This window comes from Triturus cristatus, chromosome 6 (assembly GCF_964204655.1).
Source record: "Triturus cristatus chromosome 6, aTriCri1.1, whole genome shotgun sequence".
NCBI lineage: Eukaryota > Metazoa > Chordata > Amphibia > Caudata > Salamandridae > Triturus > Triturus cristatus.
Window position 1 is genome coordinate 952,223,420 of NC_140589.1, and position 16,658 is coordinate 952,240,077.

The 16,658-nt window shown below is 43.9% G+C and overlaps 1 protein-coding gene across 2 annotated transcripts in view; it reads right to left on the minus strand.

Annotated features, from left to right (window-relative positions):
* The window catches only part of SLC18B1 (solute carrier family 18 member B1), a 671,163-nt gene that overhangs the window by 521,203 nt on the left and 133,302 nt on the right, over positions 1-16,658 (minus strand). For both annotated transcript variants that reach the window (XM_085611645.1, XM_085611646.1), the window contains exon 4: positions 9,307-9,380. In XM_085611645.1, the coding sequence (XP_085467771.1) occupies positions 9,307-9,380 (74 nt within the window). The remainder of the gene's footprint in view (positions 1-9,306; positions 9,381-16,658) is intronic.

Here is a 16,658-nt window from a genome sequence, read left to right on the forward strand (position 1 = left end):
TTAAACCTGAAAACCCCACTCGCTTCTAAATACTGTGCATGACTATACATGGCAAGCACATGGGTGTGTGCTAAGACTCTGCTTCTTCCCCCAAAAATTCGCTCCCCCTTTCCATCTAATGCAACTGTGAAATCACCAGAGCAAGACGCAATAAATCTCTGCCTATAATTCCTCTATGCACACAGAGTCATGTTTTCACATTAGTCCCAAAACGAAATTTCTTTGCCATTTTTAAAGCACACTTACTGCTCTTTTTTTTTCGGGCCAAGTGAAAATCACTTTTTACAATTGGAAATCACTTTTACAGACTGACACATTATAAAACCACTTTTTTTGATTTATTTAAATGCACATGTCCAAGCTGTTTTTTCAGACCACCACCATGTGTATTCTCTGTGACTGCCTACACTCCAGCAAGGGCAACCAGCCTTAGTGATGCTGAATGTATTTGCATTACAGACTTAAACCTGAAAACCCCACTCGCTTCTAAATACTGTGCATGACTATACATGGCAAGCACATGGGTGTGTGCTAAGACTCTGCTTCTTCCCCCAAAAATTCGCTCCCCCTTTCCATCTAATGCAACTGTGAAATCACCAGAGCAAGACGCAATAAATCTCTGCCTATAATTCCTCTATGCACACAGAGTCATGTTTTCACATTAGTCCCAAAACGAAATTTCTTTGCCATTTTTAAAGCACACTTACTGCTCTTTTTTTTTCGGGCCAAGTGAAAATCACTTTTTACAATTAGAAATCACTTTTACAGACTGACACATTATGAAACCACTTTTTTTGATTTATTTAAATGCACATGTCCAAGCTGTTTTTTCAGACCACCACCATGTGTATTCTCTGTGACTGCCTACACTCCAGCAAGGGCAACCAGCCTTAGTGATGCTGAATGTATTTGCATTACAGACTTAAACCTGAAAACCCCACTCGCTTCTAAATACTGTGCATGACTATACATGGCAAGCACATGAGTGTGTGCTAAGACTCTGCTTCTTCCCCCAAAAATTCGCTCCCCCTTTCCATCTAATGCAACTGTGAAATCACCAGAGCAAGACGCAATAAATCTCTGCCTATAATTCCTCTATGCACACAGAGTCATGTTTTCACATTAGTCCCAAAACGAAATTTCTTTGCCATTTTTAAAGCACACTTACTGCTCTTTTTTTTTTCGGGGCAAGTGAAAATCACTTTTACAGACTGACACATTATGAAACCTTTTTTTTTAATTTATTTAATTGCACTTGTCCAAGCTGTTTTTTTCAGACCACCACCATGTGTATTCGCGGTGACTGCCTACACTCCAGCAAGGGCAACCAGCCTTAGTGATGCTGAATGTATTTGCATTACAGACTTAAATCTGAAAACCCCACTCGCTTCTAAATACTGTGCATGACTATACATGGCAAGCACATGGGTGTGTGCTAAGACTCTGCTTCTTCCCCCAAAAATTCGCTCCCCCTTTCCATCTAATGCAACTGTGAAATCACCAGAGCAAGACGCAATAAATCTCTGCCTATAATTCCTCTATGCACACAGAGTCATGTTTTCACATTAGTCCCAAAACGAAATTTCTTTGCCATTTTGAAAGCACACTTACTGCTCTTTTTTTTTCGGGCCAAGTGAAAATCACTTTTTACAATTGGAAATCACTTTTACAGACTGACACATTATAAAACCACTTTTTTTGATTTATTTAAATGCACATGTCCAAGCTGTTTTTTCAGACCACCACCATGTGTATTCTCTGTGACTGCCTACACTCCAGCAAGGGCAACCAGCCTTAGTGATGCTGAATGTATTTGCATTACAGACTTAAACCTGAAAACCCCACTCGCTTCTAAATACTGTGCATGACTATACATGGCAAGCACATGGGTGTGTGCTAAGACTCTGCTTCTTCCCCCAAAAATTCGCTCCCCCTTTCCATCTAATGCAACTATGAAATCACCAGAGCAAGACGCAATAAATCTCTGCCTATAATTCTTCTATGCACACAGAGTCATGTTTTCACATTAGTCCCAAAACGAAATTTCTTTGCCAATTTGAAAGCACACTTACTGCTCTTTTTTTTTTCGGGGCAAGTGTAAATCACTTTTACAGACTGACACATTATGAAACCACCATGTGTAACTACAACAAAAACAATTCCCATTTCTATTATTCATTTCTTAAGTTACCACATACATCCCCTCTCAAACTGTAAACTCACCTTTAAAATTAGTTAGTTGTGAAAGAAATGTGACACTCAAACAGCAGATTATCAGAGCCAGGATCTCTGTTGTGTTCACCTCTCTCCTCTCAGCAGAACCAGATAATGGCAAACTTTCCCTCTATTTTTCCACACATATACATGTAAGTTTCAAATCTCAGTGCTTCCCCCTTTTTTTCAAATGTAATCACACATTTCTATTGGTTGAAAACCAACCCTTTTCCAAAAGTACCCTTCCCCCAACTTGACTTCTGCCTAGTACCCTTCCCCCAACTTGACTTCTGCCTGCTACCATAGCAACAGCTCATGGAACACTGCTGTGTAGAGTTAGGTCAGAAGTTCGACACACAATGTTTCAATTCCACAGAGCAAGAGTGCTTGACTTTTCAAACCTTACAGCAAATCCATAGTACTGTTCTTTGGTTACACATGTTTTTGTACCAATACAAAACATGCTTCTATTAATTTACACATACAGCCTAGTTTTTATTCTAGAATGGTATGAAACAGCCAATCAGTTCTTTTTGTTTTGAAAAAAATATGTATGCCTCCATTTCCAAACTGTCTTTCTTTTCATATTGCCATTCTACTGAAAGACACCTCCTGAGTGCATCCAGTTCTCCTTTGAAGATGTTCACAGTGTGGATTGTAGGGCACAGCTATGTCTTCTGGAGTGAAAAGTTTGCAGAGAAAACAGGTATGGTGAGAGACCTTGCTTTGCCAAATGTAGACATTAAATGGATTGGTCAGAGAGGGTTAAAGTGGCACCAATTGATGCCAATGGTGAAATCCTTCATTCAAATCCAACACCCTGACCTCATAATAGTGCACTGTGGTGGCAATGACCTAGGCACTTTGACTGGGGTAGGTCTGGAAATGCTTATGAAGGACACCTTTGCACAACTGTTTACACTTTTCCCTAAAACTGCCTTTGTGTTTTCCAACATATGCCAAAGGCAAAAATGGAACTGGTCCAATCATTTCTGTCCGCAGATTGACAAAGCAAGAAAGCACGTCAACAAATCTGTTTCTGCTTTCCTCCGTGACTATGGTATGGGTGCCATTTACCACAACAACTTGCGTTATGACATGCAAGACATTTATAGAGGAGATGGTGTGCACTTCAATGATGAAGGGAACAGAGTCTTCCTCTTGAACCTTAGACTCTGCATCGGTACTTACTTGTAGGTACCACTAAAAAAATGACTTCATAAACACAACAGCTCTTTTTAGAGCTCCCTAATTTCTAAACTCTTAAATCTGCTTTTCATTTATTTATTTTTATTTTTTTTACCGTACGCTTACCGTAAGCTTACGGTACGCGTACCCCGTGATTTTTTTTAAAATCAATAAATGTTTTTTTTGTACTTTTCTGTCCTTCTTTGACCCCCTTACAAATGTTAGGGGGTCTGTAACTCTCCTCATTGCCCCCTTTCCTTGTTTTCTCTTTTTTTTTTCTGAGTGAAACACACAAAATGGCGGCCGCCGCTTCCTGGTTTCGGCCGATTCGAATGTTTACTAAGATCTATGGGCCAATCAGAATCTCCTTCGCGCACGCCATGTTTCTTCCGTACGCTTACCGTAAGCTTACCGTACGCGTACCCCGTGATTTTTTTTAAAAATCAATAAATGTTTGTTTTGTACTTTACAGTCCTTCTTTGACCCCCTCACAAATGTAAGGGGGTCTGTAACTCTCCTCATTGCCCCCTTTTCTTGTTTTCACTCTTTTTTTTTCAGACTGAAATACACAAAATGGCGGCCGCCGCTTCCTGTTTTCGGCCGATTCGAATGTTTACTAAGATCTAAGAGCCAATCAGAATCGCGCTCGCGCACGCCACCGTAAGCGTACGGTAAGCGTACCGTAAGCGGGCTCAGATATATATATTGATTTAAAGGCTATTTTCTCAGAATCTACTGAACAGATTTACACCAAACCTACAAAAGGCACTTCCTTGACCTAGGGACTACCTCTCTGCCAAATTTTGAGTAATTCTGTTCAGCCGTTCGGGCTGTAGCTCGTTCTAAAGGTCCTATGGAAAAATGCATGGGAAAAACGCGTTTTGGGACCCCCCTTTTATCTCAGCCCCCGCTTGACGGATCCCCCCGAGACTTTCAGGGTAGGAGCGGAGCGTAGCGCCCCACCTATTTTGAGAAATTCGCGAGGATTCGTCGACCGGCGCCAAAGTTATTCAAAATAGAATGTTGAGGTTTTCCTATGGAAACAGGGTCCTAACTATAACTACCTACTGGCGACCGCCAGTAAGTAAGTAAGTAAGTAAGTAAGTAAGTAAGTAAGTAAGTAAGTAAGTAAGTAAGTAAGTAGGTAAGTAGGTAAGTAGGTAAGTAGGTAAGTAGGTAAGATGGATGGATGGATGGATGGATGGATGGATGGATGGATGGATGGATGGATGGATGGATGGATGGATGGATGGATGGATGGATGGATATATATATATATATATATATATATATATACACTTAGTGAAAAAGCCAGAGGTTAACATTACATAGTTAGGTGCAGAAAAGATATTAGAACTAACATTTAAAAAAACCGAAAAAACACTCAAATTCATCAGCTATAGTTTAGTGACGTTACTATACCCACCCATGTTACATTACTCATGTCATGTTAAATGACATAATCAACTTGAGCATTGATTACATCTCAAATTACATCATTGCTGACTTCATTGAACGACATCATCCAATGATTGCAACAGTGTCCTATGACTTTGTGACTGCGAATCAATTCAACAAGCTACACCTGTGTCCAATTTCCAATCACTATTCAAGTGATAATGACTTAATCCTTGGCCACATAATGAACACATAGTATATCTGTCACTCTCGCACATATGGTGGATGTTACCTTCTTGATACTGGTATTGACCCTCCCAACAAACAAAATGATTCCATAGACTGTAATGGAGTCACCCACTTTTTAAACCTAAAAAAACCTCCAAAAGTAGTTTGTTCGCTATTCACTTCAATGAGTTCACTTTCTTAAAGACTTCATATGATCCCCAGTTCAAGATTTTGACAGGTGCATTAGCCACTTTAGCTAGGTACTAAGGTCAAACCCTCTGTAGTTTGGTAAAATACACTACCCATATTCCTCCCATGAGTACAGTGGCATCCAACCTGAGAGACACGCTTACACCATCTACATTCAACATTATTCAACAATCTGCAATGTTGCAAAATCTTCAGTGAAGTTATGAAAGTAAACATCCACACCTTGTAAATGTGCTCTTCACATAGAATTTGTCTATGGCACTGTGTAGCCACTATTTAATTAACATGGGCAAACGTCTAGACATCCACTATGAACAAAAGGTTTTGCTTTCCTCACAGATTTTTTGCAACAGGCTTTCAGACACAACTATTTGATTAATGCCACTGCAACCAACATCAGGTTGGGACAAGGAGACCAATGTGGGGGAAGGAGAGTCCCACTATGTATGAATTTGTTGATATTTGATTTTGGCAGTGGGGCACTTTCTCTCCGGAGCTCCAAGACTGAGATCCTTTATATGAATCCTGACATTATATGTCTCCAACAGAACCTTTTAGTGTAGCACATGCCATGAAAGCTTAGTAATTTAGGCTATCATTTGCCAATACTGAAGAGGTTGCAATTGTAATCAAACATAAGCGATGGGTATGTACCAAATTGCATGCTGATAAGAAAGGGCAGTGGGTAGTTGCTGGGATCGGTAAAGATGGTATTTTTTTAACCTAATGCTCCATTTGTGATAGCAGTGTTAATAATCCAACCATCATTACGCAACTAATGCTAGAAATTAGATTCTAGTAATGGACTATTGTTTTTTGTGGGAATATAAACATATCTTTATATCCCTAAAACCCACATCAGTGCTCAGCCTTTACCTTGCATAACATAGAACACTACTTGCACCCAAAACTTTACTGTTTGGTAAACTATGCAGCTTATAACTTTCACCATGCACAAACACACTTATGCTATTTATATCCATTGCAGCCACACATGTACACACAATAATTCTATGCTGTATTTGACAACAAGCCCCTTACCACCATCTTTCTTTGTAAAAAGATTTGAGATTATATGGAGTAATGTAAGCAGAGGTATAATGGATTTTTATTATATAGCGCAAACTTGACCCAAATTGGGTATCAGAGCGCTTTACATAGCGCCAGTTACGTTACATGAGGACACACATTCATTTTGTTAGGCACGGGGTGATTAAGTGATTTGCCCAGAATCACAGGATGTTCAGATTCATTCCAGAGACTCAAACCCAGTTCCCCAGATTCAAGGTCGGCCGCCCTAGCTGTTAGGCCAACGATGATGTCATAAGTGTATTCATCAGTGATCTCATCAATGATGTCAGTTGAGATGTCGTCAGGGATATATTCAATTATGCCATTTAACACATCATGAGTGATGTGATATTTGAGGTCATAAGCAGTGCATGACAAGGGCACAAGTTATAAACAGTTCACTAAACTACAACCGGCATTCAACGTTTTTCATTTTTTTTAACATTAATTCATATCTCATTTCAACACCTAACTATAACATCACTTTGACCTTTGTTTTTTTGTGTGAATGTTTTTTGTAACATAAGTTAGTATCTTATTACCATATGTAACTATAACGTCACTTTAATCTTTGTTTTTTTCAGTGAAATACTGTGTTTTTTAAATCATATTTAAAGCCAAGCATACGTCAAAACCATGCGGTCAACCGGCAGGCAATTTGCGGCCAACATCGTTGCTGTGCATGACCTTTGGATGCACCCAACCTCCGCGAGTGCCAACTGACTATTTCATATGCCCTTTAGCCCTTTAGCTGCGCGCACAGGGGATTGGCCTCACGGTCATGCCAGGTCATGCCTCAACTCCCAAAGACGGCCAACCTTCCTCACAGTCCGCAAATCCTTCAGCCATGTGGATCAGATGGTTGGCCCTGCGTCAAGGCAACAGCAGGTGGCCATCCCCAGTGAGCACAACTATGGCGTGCACAATGGTGGTTGCCTGTAGGGTGTAGTCTACAGCCAGATCTTTTCAATTTCTTTTGGTATCGTGGTACTAGGTTGGCGTTGCGCTACCACAGAAGAGGCCTTGCTTTATATTTAACTTGTGCAAGGGTCCCTTTGCCCCCCACCCCCACCCCCTAAACAGGCCTGTTGGTTGGTGTGTGCTAACCCAGGCCCCCTGTGTACACTTTCGTATTTCTTTCCTAAGACTCTGGGACCAAATCATTGAGTTCTGTAATGATGGCTGCAACATTTTCTTTCATGTTTCAGCCAGCAAATCAGTTTTTTGGGGTACTGGTACCCCAGTTCTAAAATGGCCAAAAGGAAAAAAACTCCAGGTGCCATTCAGAAGCACCTAGTTTAAATTTTTTGGGGTAAGGCAGTCTGTTAACGTAGCGCTCTCGATAGAAGGAAGAATTAAGGAAGCTTGTTTTTACCTGCTGGCGTGCTCCCACAAGGGGTGACTGTTTGTTTGGATTTTAGTGGCTGTTCCGGCCACGGGAACATGCCACTGCACAATTGAGCGGGTCTGCTGCGGCGCACTGAAGCCGCGAGAGCGGAGCAGGGAGAGCTCCATTTATCGCGACCGCTACGTTAACAGACTGCCATTAGCCACAAAGAACTGTTTTAATGGAAGTACCAGCTGCACCCCACTTGGGTAATATGTAAGCACTACTAGTCCCAGAATGCCTTGGTCCATTATTGGCATGTGACCTATGGAATAAATGAAGGGGAAAACACCAGTGTGCCTTTGCCTGCGGTTCATTCCTGAAAGTCAGTCCATGATTAAGGGCGTTGGCCCGAAACGCGTTGGGATGCTGGCTGTGTGAGGAGGAAAGCATGTCTGTGAGCAGTGCTCATTAAGGAAGCTTGTATTTACCTGCTGGCGTGCTCCCACGACGGACAACTCTGTTTGATTGGGGGGGGGGAATATCTCTCTCTCTCTCTCTCTCTCTCTCTCTCTCTCTCTCTCTCTCTCTCTCTCTCTCTCTCTCTCTCTCTCTCTCTCTCTCTCTCTCTCTCTCTCTCTCTCTATATATATATATATATATATATTATTTTTTTGCTATGAAGCATTTAAAACAGGGCTGACTTTGAACTATACCAGCGATTAATTTGTGGAGGCTGTCCTCATGAACTTTTTGGCACTGAAAGGGAAAGCATATTTTACTTATATTATACTGTGAGATCCTATTTGCTATAAGACAACATCCTGCCAAACAGGGGAGACCGCTCTATGAAGTGTGCCATTTGTATAGAAAATATGGCTAAACTGTAACGTTGGCAGTTAGCCTGCCTTCACACATTTCTCTCTTCAATACTGTTTTAAACTTACTAAATTATTGTAGGGAAGCTGCCTTGTGCCATTGTTTCAACTGTATACATATTGACCTAAAATAAAAAATCACAGTTATAGTGATTATGAATTAAAACCAAAAACCCACTGAAATCTGTCACTGTGGTTAGGACCACAATCGATAACTAACACAACAGCCATGCAAACTATAACTCAAATACCAAATTCGAAGCTCATGACTTCACCCTTGCTGAAACAGATGCATTTACACGGTTGGAATTGCATTATATATCACATTACTCATCGTTTTGACAGGGATGAGTGTGAATGTACTATCATTTGTTCTTTAATCACATTTTGCTCTTTGGTGTTTTTAGTTAGTGGTATACATATTGTGAGGTCAAAAGCATTGAACTAGGTGTGAGAGTTATGGTTTCTGCATGGCTGTTTTTAGAGTTACCAACTGTGGTCCTAACCATAACCTGCAAATTGCAGTGATTTCTCTGTTTTGATTGGCAACCATAACTGCATATTAACCATCGTTTGTTGGGTGGATTTCTGAGGGTTTTTTTTAACACATGCTAAGTTGTTATAACAAAGCCAACAATAATCTAATTTTAACCTTTGTTTTTTGCTTATTGAATTAATGTTCTTTTTTTGTTTATCATACTCCACATCCAAGATTCATTAAATGACGCCAAACTTATTAAGAAAACAAAACACACCTTTAGTCTGGTGACTTCTATTAAGACTGAAACTCACCCAAACAGAATAGTAGCAACTCCAGATGAAAGCATTCCAGCTAAAAACATGAACTTTGCTCCAATTTGCACAAGCTGAAAAAGAAGCACAGTTCTGTTAACTTTAATACTCACAAGTTCAGCACTAAAATAGAATTAGGAAAGCACAAAATGCTCAAAGACAGGCGCAGGCAGTGATAACCCATGCATTTCTTTGGAGGTTATTTTTCCCACATAAGCTTTCCTTGCTATTGCCAATAATTACCAACCCCCTGCATTGTACCTTAGAAAATTCAGCACAGAGCACTACAGAGTAGAAGCACTAGCTCACAGCACTGACCTGCATCCTAGAGACCGAAACCTACGACACAGCTCCCAAGAGACACCTGCATACTCAACTGAATCCTAAGGACAGACACCTAGGGCATGCACTGCAGCCTAAAGGCACTAATGTAATACACTGCATTACATTTTTACGAATGAAAATCCATCGCACTATGCTCTGCTCTAGGTACACTGGCTCACCACACTGTACTACAGCTAGGGACAAGAACACATTAGTTTTAAGAATGATTCAGTCATTTTTAGGTCAGAGTGAAGAGCTTTAGCTTTACCATACGTTGGCTCTTTGCAAAGCACATGATAATGACTAGAAGGGAGAGTTTTTTCTTGGTTCCAGTGGGCATCATTTTTCCTGGCTTGCTAAAGGCCTAGCTGATATGCACAGATATAATGATGCATCCATCAATAGAATATGCCTTCTCGGGCAGGCTCGGCTCAACAACCTGGGATGGCCATGAAAACATCTGGGTGGGCCAAGAATATGCATGGGGGAAGCAGACAAAAATCAACACAGGTTTTATGGAATACATGAAAGGGGGCATTGATGTGCCTGCTGTATAAAACAGCCTTCCACACAGACCTATCAAACTATTGACTAATGGCATTACTTGACACTGAAGTTGTTACATGAACTACAAACATGGGTTGCACACCAAAATCTTTTGCCATTTTTTTAAATAAGCTTTCTTGATGGTATATCAGACAAAATGTTAGCTCTGCCTATGGTTGCAAATATTTTAATACTTGGGAACTACTGTATGATTGCTTTATGAACTTTGAAATGCCATTTTTTGGCGGTGATAGTGAACAGGGAAAACTTTACTGTGCATGCGTCAATTGCATCTATGTAATGTGACGTTTAACAGCTCTGGAGGGAATCTCTCGCGCATGAGCAGAATACACTAACATGGCGTCTTCAAGACCCACATGCATGCCACCTGCTTTGCTATTTAGAAAACGCTTTATTTACTAAGAGCTAATGCAGGGAAAGTACTAATGAATAAAGGGAAATAGAGTAGAGATAGGTGGTATACAGTGAAATCATTTATTTCTTGAATAATATTTTCTCTTTTGACCTTTTATTAGTTCGTATTTTGGGCCTTCTTGCCAAGACCCGAGTGATTGAGTGAAAGCCTTCTGCGCATGTGTGACCGCTACTTCCCCTGGAAGAATGATCCCATGATTGGACCACATCCAAGGCCACCAACCGCTAAACCCTGGGAACCCAGATGTCAGAAGTGCAGTGGCTGAAGTCATATGGACATTATTGATAAAAAGGTTTCAACTATGAATAAACTCGGTGGGAATAAAGTAAAATGCATATTAATAAGGGGATGGGTTTGGGAACAAAGAAAGGTGCTATGCCATCATGGTGTGATGACCAAACGCCTCTTGCCTGTCCAATCAAAATTCATATTTTTACCAGATTGCAACTTTAGGTGGTGGTACATGAATCCCAAAAGGTATAATTAAGGTAGTTTTAGTTAGTTGGGGTGTGCATGATTCTGAGAGAATGCTGAGAGGGAGGATGCTGTCGGAGTTATTGATGATGCTGATGCCGTGAGATGCTGAAGAAGATTCAAATAGAGAATTACCTATCTAAAGCAATTGATAAGAAGAAGATCGCGGAAGAATCTCGAGGAGGAAGAGAGTGTCATAGAGGGGTGCGATGTGTTCGGCGGTCTAGAGAGGTTTGCTGTCCTGTTCTGACTCTTGTCCTGAAGTCTTTATCCCTGATCTTTCCCGGGACCATTACCAGCCCTTTGGCCAGGGGGTTGGTCTTCACACCATCTGTGGTAAGGAATATGCTACTTACCAGTATGCATCTGTTCTTGGCATGTAGAGCTGCAGAGTTGTACACTTAGCATAGATCGCCATCTGGTGTTGGGCCCGGATGTTTGCAGCTTGTTTTTGTTCTTTGGACAGTCTTTGGAAGTCACGAGTTCGGTGACTCCTCCTTCGGTCCGTACTTCGCATGTGCTTCGGCTCCATCCTCAGATTGTTTTTCGCCAACAGGGAAAAGATGGAGCGTAGTAATAACAGTGAGAAACCCATGTGTGTTGTATCTAAATAAGATGGACTGGAACGGATACAGGTAGCCGGGGAGGCGGGTGGGCGTGTACAACTCTGCAGCTCTACATGCCAAGAACAGATGCATACTGGTAAGTAGCATATTCCGTTCGAGGCATATGGGCTGCAGATTGTACACTTAGCATAGATTATATAGCAGTACCCAACCTTAGCGGCGACCACCGGTATCCGTTGCAGCGGTTTGAAAAAGTGTCTTTAGTACAGCCTGGCCCACACTAGCTTGCTGCTTGGAATGCACGTCTACACAGTAATGTTTTGTGAAGTTGTGCGGTGTTGACCATGTGGCTGCTTTGCAGATGTCATCTAAGGGTATGTTCCCTAGAAAAGCCATAGAAGCCCCTAACTTTCTAGTAGAGTGGGCTTTAGGTGGAACAGATAATGTTCTTTTTGCCTTTTGATAGCAAATTTGTATGCACTTTATAATCCACCTAGCTAGCCCTGATTTAGAGATGGGGTTGCCTTTATGTGGTGGAGAGAAGGAAACAAACAATTGTTTAGTCTTCCTGAAAGGTTGCGTTCTTTGTATGTAGTACAGTAAAGCCCTCTTAACATCAAGTGTGTGTAAGGCCCTTTCCGCAACAGATTGAGGTTGCGAGAAAAAGACAGGTAATTCCACCGATTGATTGAGATGGAAGGGGGAAATGACCTTGGGCAGAAACTTCGGATTTGTACGAAGTATGACCTTGCTGTGATGTATTTGTAGGAAGGGTTCCTGTATAGTGAACACTTGTATTTCACCAACCCTTCTAAGGGAAGTGATAGCTACGAGGAAAGCTGTTTTCCAGGTGAGGAACTGTAGCTCACATTTATGCATTGGTTTGAAGGGTGGACCCATTAGCCGTGTAAGAACTACATTTAGATTCCATACAGGGGAAGGTGGTGCCCTGGGAGGAATTACTCGTTTAAGGCCTTCCATAAAGGCTTTGATAGCGGGCACTCTGAACAGTGATAAATGCTGTCTGTTCTGTAGATAAGCAGCAATCGCTGCTAGGTGTAGGCGTATGGATGAATATGCCAGGTTACACCTGTGAAGATGGAGCAGATAGCATATGATGTGCTGTATGGATGCATCTAAAGGGTTGATTGTATTGTTACGGCAGTAAACTACAAATCTCTTCCACTTTGCGGCATAGCATGCTCGAGTGGTAGGACGTCTGGCTTCCTTGATAATGTTCATGCAATCAGGGGGAAGGTTAAGGTACCCAAATTCTAAGATTTCAGGAGCCAGATCGCAAGGTTGAGCTGAGCTGGGTCCGGGTGCCTGATTTCTCCATGGTTCTGAGTTAGGAGGCACGGGGACAGGTGCAGTTTTTGATGTGGTACCACTGAGAGCTGTAGTAGTGTGGTGTACCACGGTTGCCTGGCCCATGTTGGAGCTACCAGAATGAGTGTGAGGGAGTGCTGTTGTAGCTTCCTTACCACTAATGGAATTAGCGGGAGAGGTGGAAAGGCGTATGCAAATTTGCCTGACCAGTTCATCCATATCGCATTGCCTTTGGACAATGGGTGTGGGTATCTGGCGGCGAAGCTTGGGCATTTTTTGTTTTCGTGGGTGGCGAAGAGGTCTATCTGAGGATGCCCCCACTGTTGGAAGAATGGGCGAAGAACTTGTGGATGCAGTTCTCATTCGTGTAGTTGTTGCGTTTGTCTGCTGAGCAGATCTGCCATGGTGTTTTGTACGCCTGGAACGTGCTGTGCCAGGAGAAAGATGTTTTGAGGAATTGCCCATCTCCATATGCTCTGGGCTAAGCGGGAGAGCTGGGGAGAGTGTCCCCCCCCCTGTTTTTGAATGTAATACAATGCAGTCATATTGTCTGTGCAAATGAGGAATGCTTTGGCTGAAATCTGTTTTTGAAAAGATTTTAGGGCTAGAAAGATCGCCAAGAGCTCCAGATGGTTGATGTGGAGCGACTTTTGCTGTGGCGTCCATAGACCTTGCATTGTGAGGTGTAAGAGGTGCGCTTCCCAGCCGGAGAGCGATGCGTCCGCTGTTAGAATCACCTGAGGAACCGGGTCCAGGATCGGCCGCCGTTTGGAAAGGTTTGTGGTGTTCCACCACTGCAGAGAGTGATGGGTGCGGCCGTCCACCAACACCAGATCAGTTAGCTGTCCCTGGGCCTGGTTCCACTGTCGTGCTAGGCACTCTTGGAGTGGACGCATGTGGAGTCTGGCATGGGGCACTATGAAAATGCAAGATGCCATCATCCCTATGAGCTTCATAAACACTCTTGCTGGAAGAAAGTGTTGAGGAAGGAACGTTTGGCGCAAGGCTTGTATGCTTGCGATTCTGGCTGAGTTTGGATAGGCAATACCTTTGGAGGTGTCTATGGTGGCCCCGAGATATTGCTTTGTGTGAGATGGTAGGAGGTGGGACTTTTGGTAGTTCACCGTGAAGCCTAGCTGGTGGAGCAGTTGAATGGTGCTGTTGGTATGATGCACACATTGGTTGTAGGACGCGGCCTTTATGAGCCAGCCGTCTAAGTAAGGGAAGACGTGAATATGTTGACGTCAGAGGTGTGCTGCTACAACTGCTAGGCATTTGGTAAACACCCGTGGTGCTGTGGTGACCCCGAAGGGGAGAACTGTGAACTGGTAATGTTGACCGTCCACCACAAACCTGAGGTACTTCCTGTGAGAAGGGTGTATTGGAATATGAAAGTATGCGTCTTTCAGATCCAAGGTAGTGAGAAAGTCTCCCTGACAGAGGAGCGGGAGGACTTGTTGCAGGGTGACCATGTGGAAATGGACTGAATGTATGTACACATTTAGAGGCCGGAGGTCCAGAATGGGCCTCAGGGTCCCGTCTTTCTTCGGTATTAAGAAATACAGAGAGTAGACCCCTAGATTTTGCTGGTTGACGGGGACCTGCTCTATAGCGTGTTTTTGGAGGAGGGAGAGCACCTCCTGTTTGAGTAGTGTGGAATGTTCTTGAGACATTGGACGGTGCCTTGGTGGGATATTGGGTGGGGTAGATGTTAGCTCGAGACAGTACCCTGACCGAATAATTTGGGTCACCCATTTGTCCGATGTTATGGATTCCCATGCGTGGATAAAGTTTTGTAGTCTGCCCCCGACCGGAGTGGGATGGTCTGGGGGGAGCGAGGGGAAGTCATTGTGCAGGCGGGGTGGCAGAACGGGTGGTGTTAGTTTTGCCCCTGCCCTTATTGTTGTTGCCTCTGTAACCACCCCTTTGGTAGCCCTTTGAAAAGGTATTTTGAGGAGGGGACTTGTAGGAGGTAGAGGCGCTATCGGTGGAGTAGCCTCTGCCTGTGCTACGAAAGGATGAGCGTCGAAAGGAGCGTTTAGGGGTCTGTGATTGTAGTGCCCCCATAGACTTTGCTGTGTCTGTGTCCTTTTTCATTTTTTCTAATGCTTCGTCCACCTTTGGCCCGAAGAGAGTTTGTTGGTCAAAGGGGTGATTTAGTATGGACGCCTGGACTTCAGGCTTGAACCCTGAGATCCTGAGCCAGGCATGACGACGAAGTAGGACACTAGTATTTATGGCTCTAGAAGCAGTGTCAGCTGCATCGAGGGCACACTTAATGGAGGTGTTAGTAATTAGTTTACCCTCCTGTATCAGGTCATGAGCCTTGCGTTTGTGTTTTTCGGGGAGGTGCTGTATAAGAGCCTCAAGCTCATCGTAGTGTGCTCTGTCATAGCGTGCAAGTAGCGCTTGTGTATTTGCAATGCGCCAGATGTTTGCAGCTTGGGAGGCGGTGCGTTTGCCAGACGCGTCTAGAAGTTTGGATTCCTTATCGGGCGGCGGGGCCTCTCCTGAGGACTGGGAGTTAGCCCGCTTTCTAGCTGTGGACACAACTAGGGAATCTAAGGGAGCAGCGCCCTTAATGTATGTAGGGTCTGTTGGTGCCGCCTTATACTTTTTTTCTATTCTAGGGTTCAATACCCTGGCCCTGACAGGGTCTTTGAACACCTCTGCAGCATGCTTGGTGACACCTTTAAGCATGGGCAAGATAGCTGTGGACTTGTCCTGAATGTCAAATGTATCCAGTAGGAAGTCGTCTTCCACTGGTTCACTATGCATTTCCACCCCATGGTAGTGTGCTGCTCTCTGCACTAAGTGGTGAAACCCTAAGGAGTCCTCTGGGGGAGACGACCTGGATGGGTATAGGTCGTCCTGAGGCACATCCGGTATGTCAGGGTTTTGGTAGTCTTCCCATGGGTCTGGGGTCCCCGGTGGAGTGGGGTCCATTGGGGCGTCCGCCGGGTCATAATCTGGATCCCCGTAATCCGGATCTGGGGACGGGGAATGATGAGGCAAGGGTGGCGGAGACCTGGGAGGGGGAGGGGGTGGAGGAGGTGGAGGAAGGGGAGGAGGAGGTAGTGGGGAGGGCACTCTGAGAGGAGAAGTAGCAGAGTCCTTCCGCTTGGGCGGTGGAGGAGGAGCCGGTGTGTCAAGACGTCTTTTCTTGACAACTAAAGTCAATAGCCCAGTCTTTGGATCCTTAAATAGAGTCTTCTGCAAAGGGTCTGGTGTAAAGAGGTCCAGTGGCACCGAATCGTCCGCTGGCGCCGATGTTTTCGGAGCCGAGGATTTCGATGGTTTCTCTGCACCATGCTTTTTTGGAACCTCTGTTTTTTTCGGCGTCGAAGTAGTTTTCGGCGCCGGAGCGTCGGTGCCGACAGATTTGTGTTTGTGTTTTGTCGGCACCGAGAGTCCAGGATTCGGCTTCGGTGGCTTCGGAGTCGAGCTGGGTATCACTTTCTTCGGTGCCGGACGGTGTTTTTCGGCACCAGGCGTCGGCTGGCTCGAGCCCGAGCTGCCTTGAGACTTATGAGGCTTCGACACCGGGCCCGAAGGTGGGGTGATAGAAGCTGTGTGCTTGGTTTTACCCAGGCCTGCAGGCGAGGGTGTAACCTGAGCCTCTTTGGTTTTGGGCGCGGGGGTGGGAGGGGGTACAGTACTCACGACCCGCTGCGCCG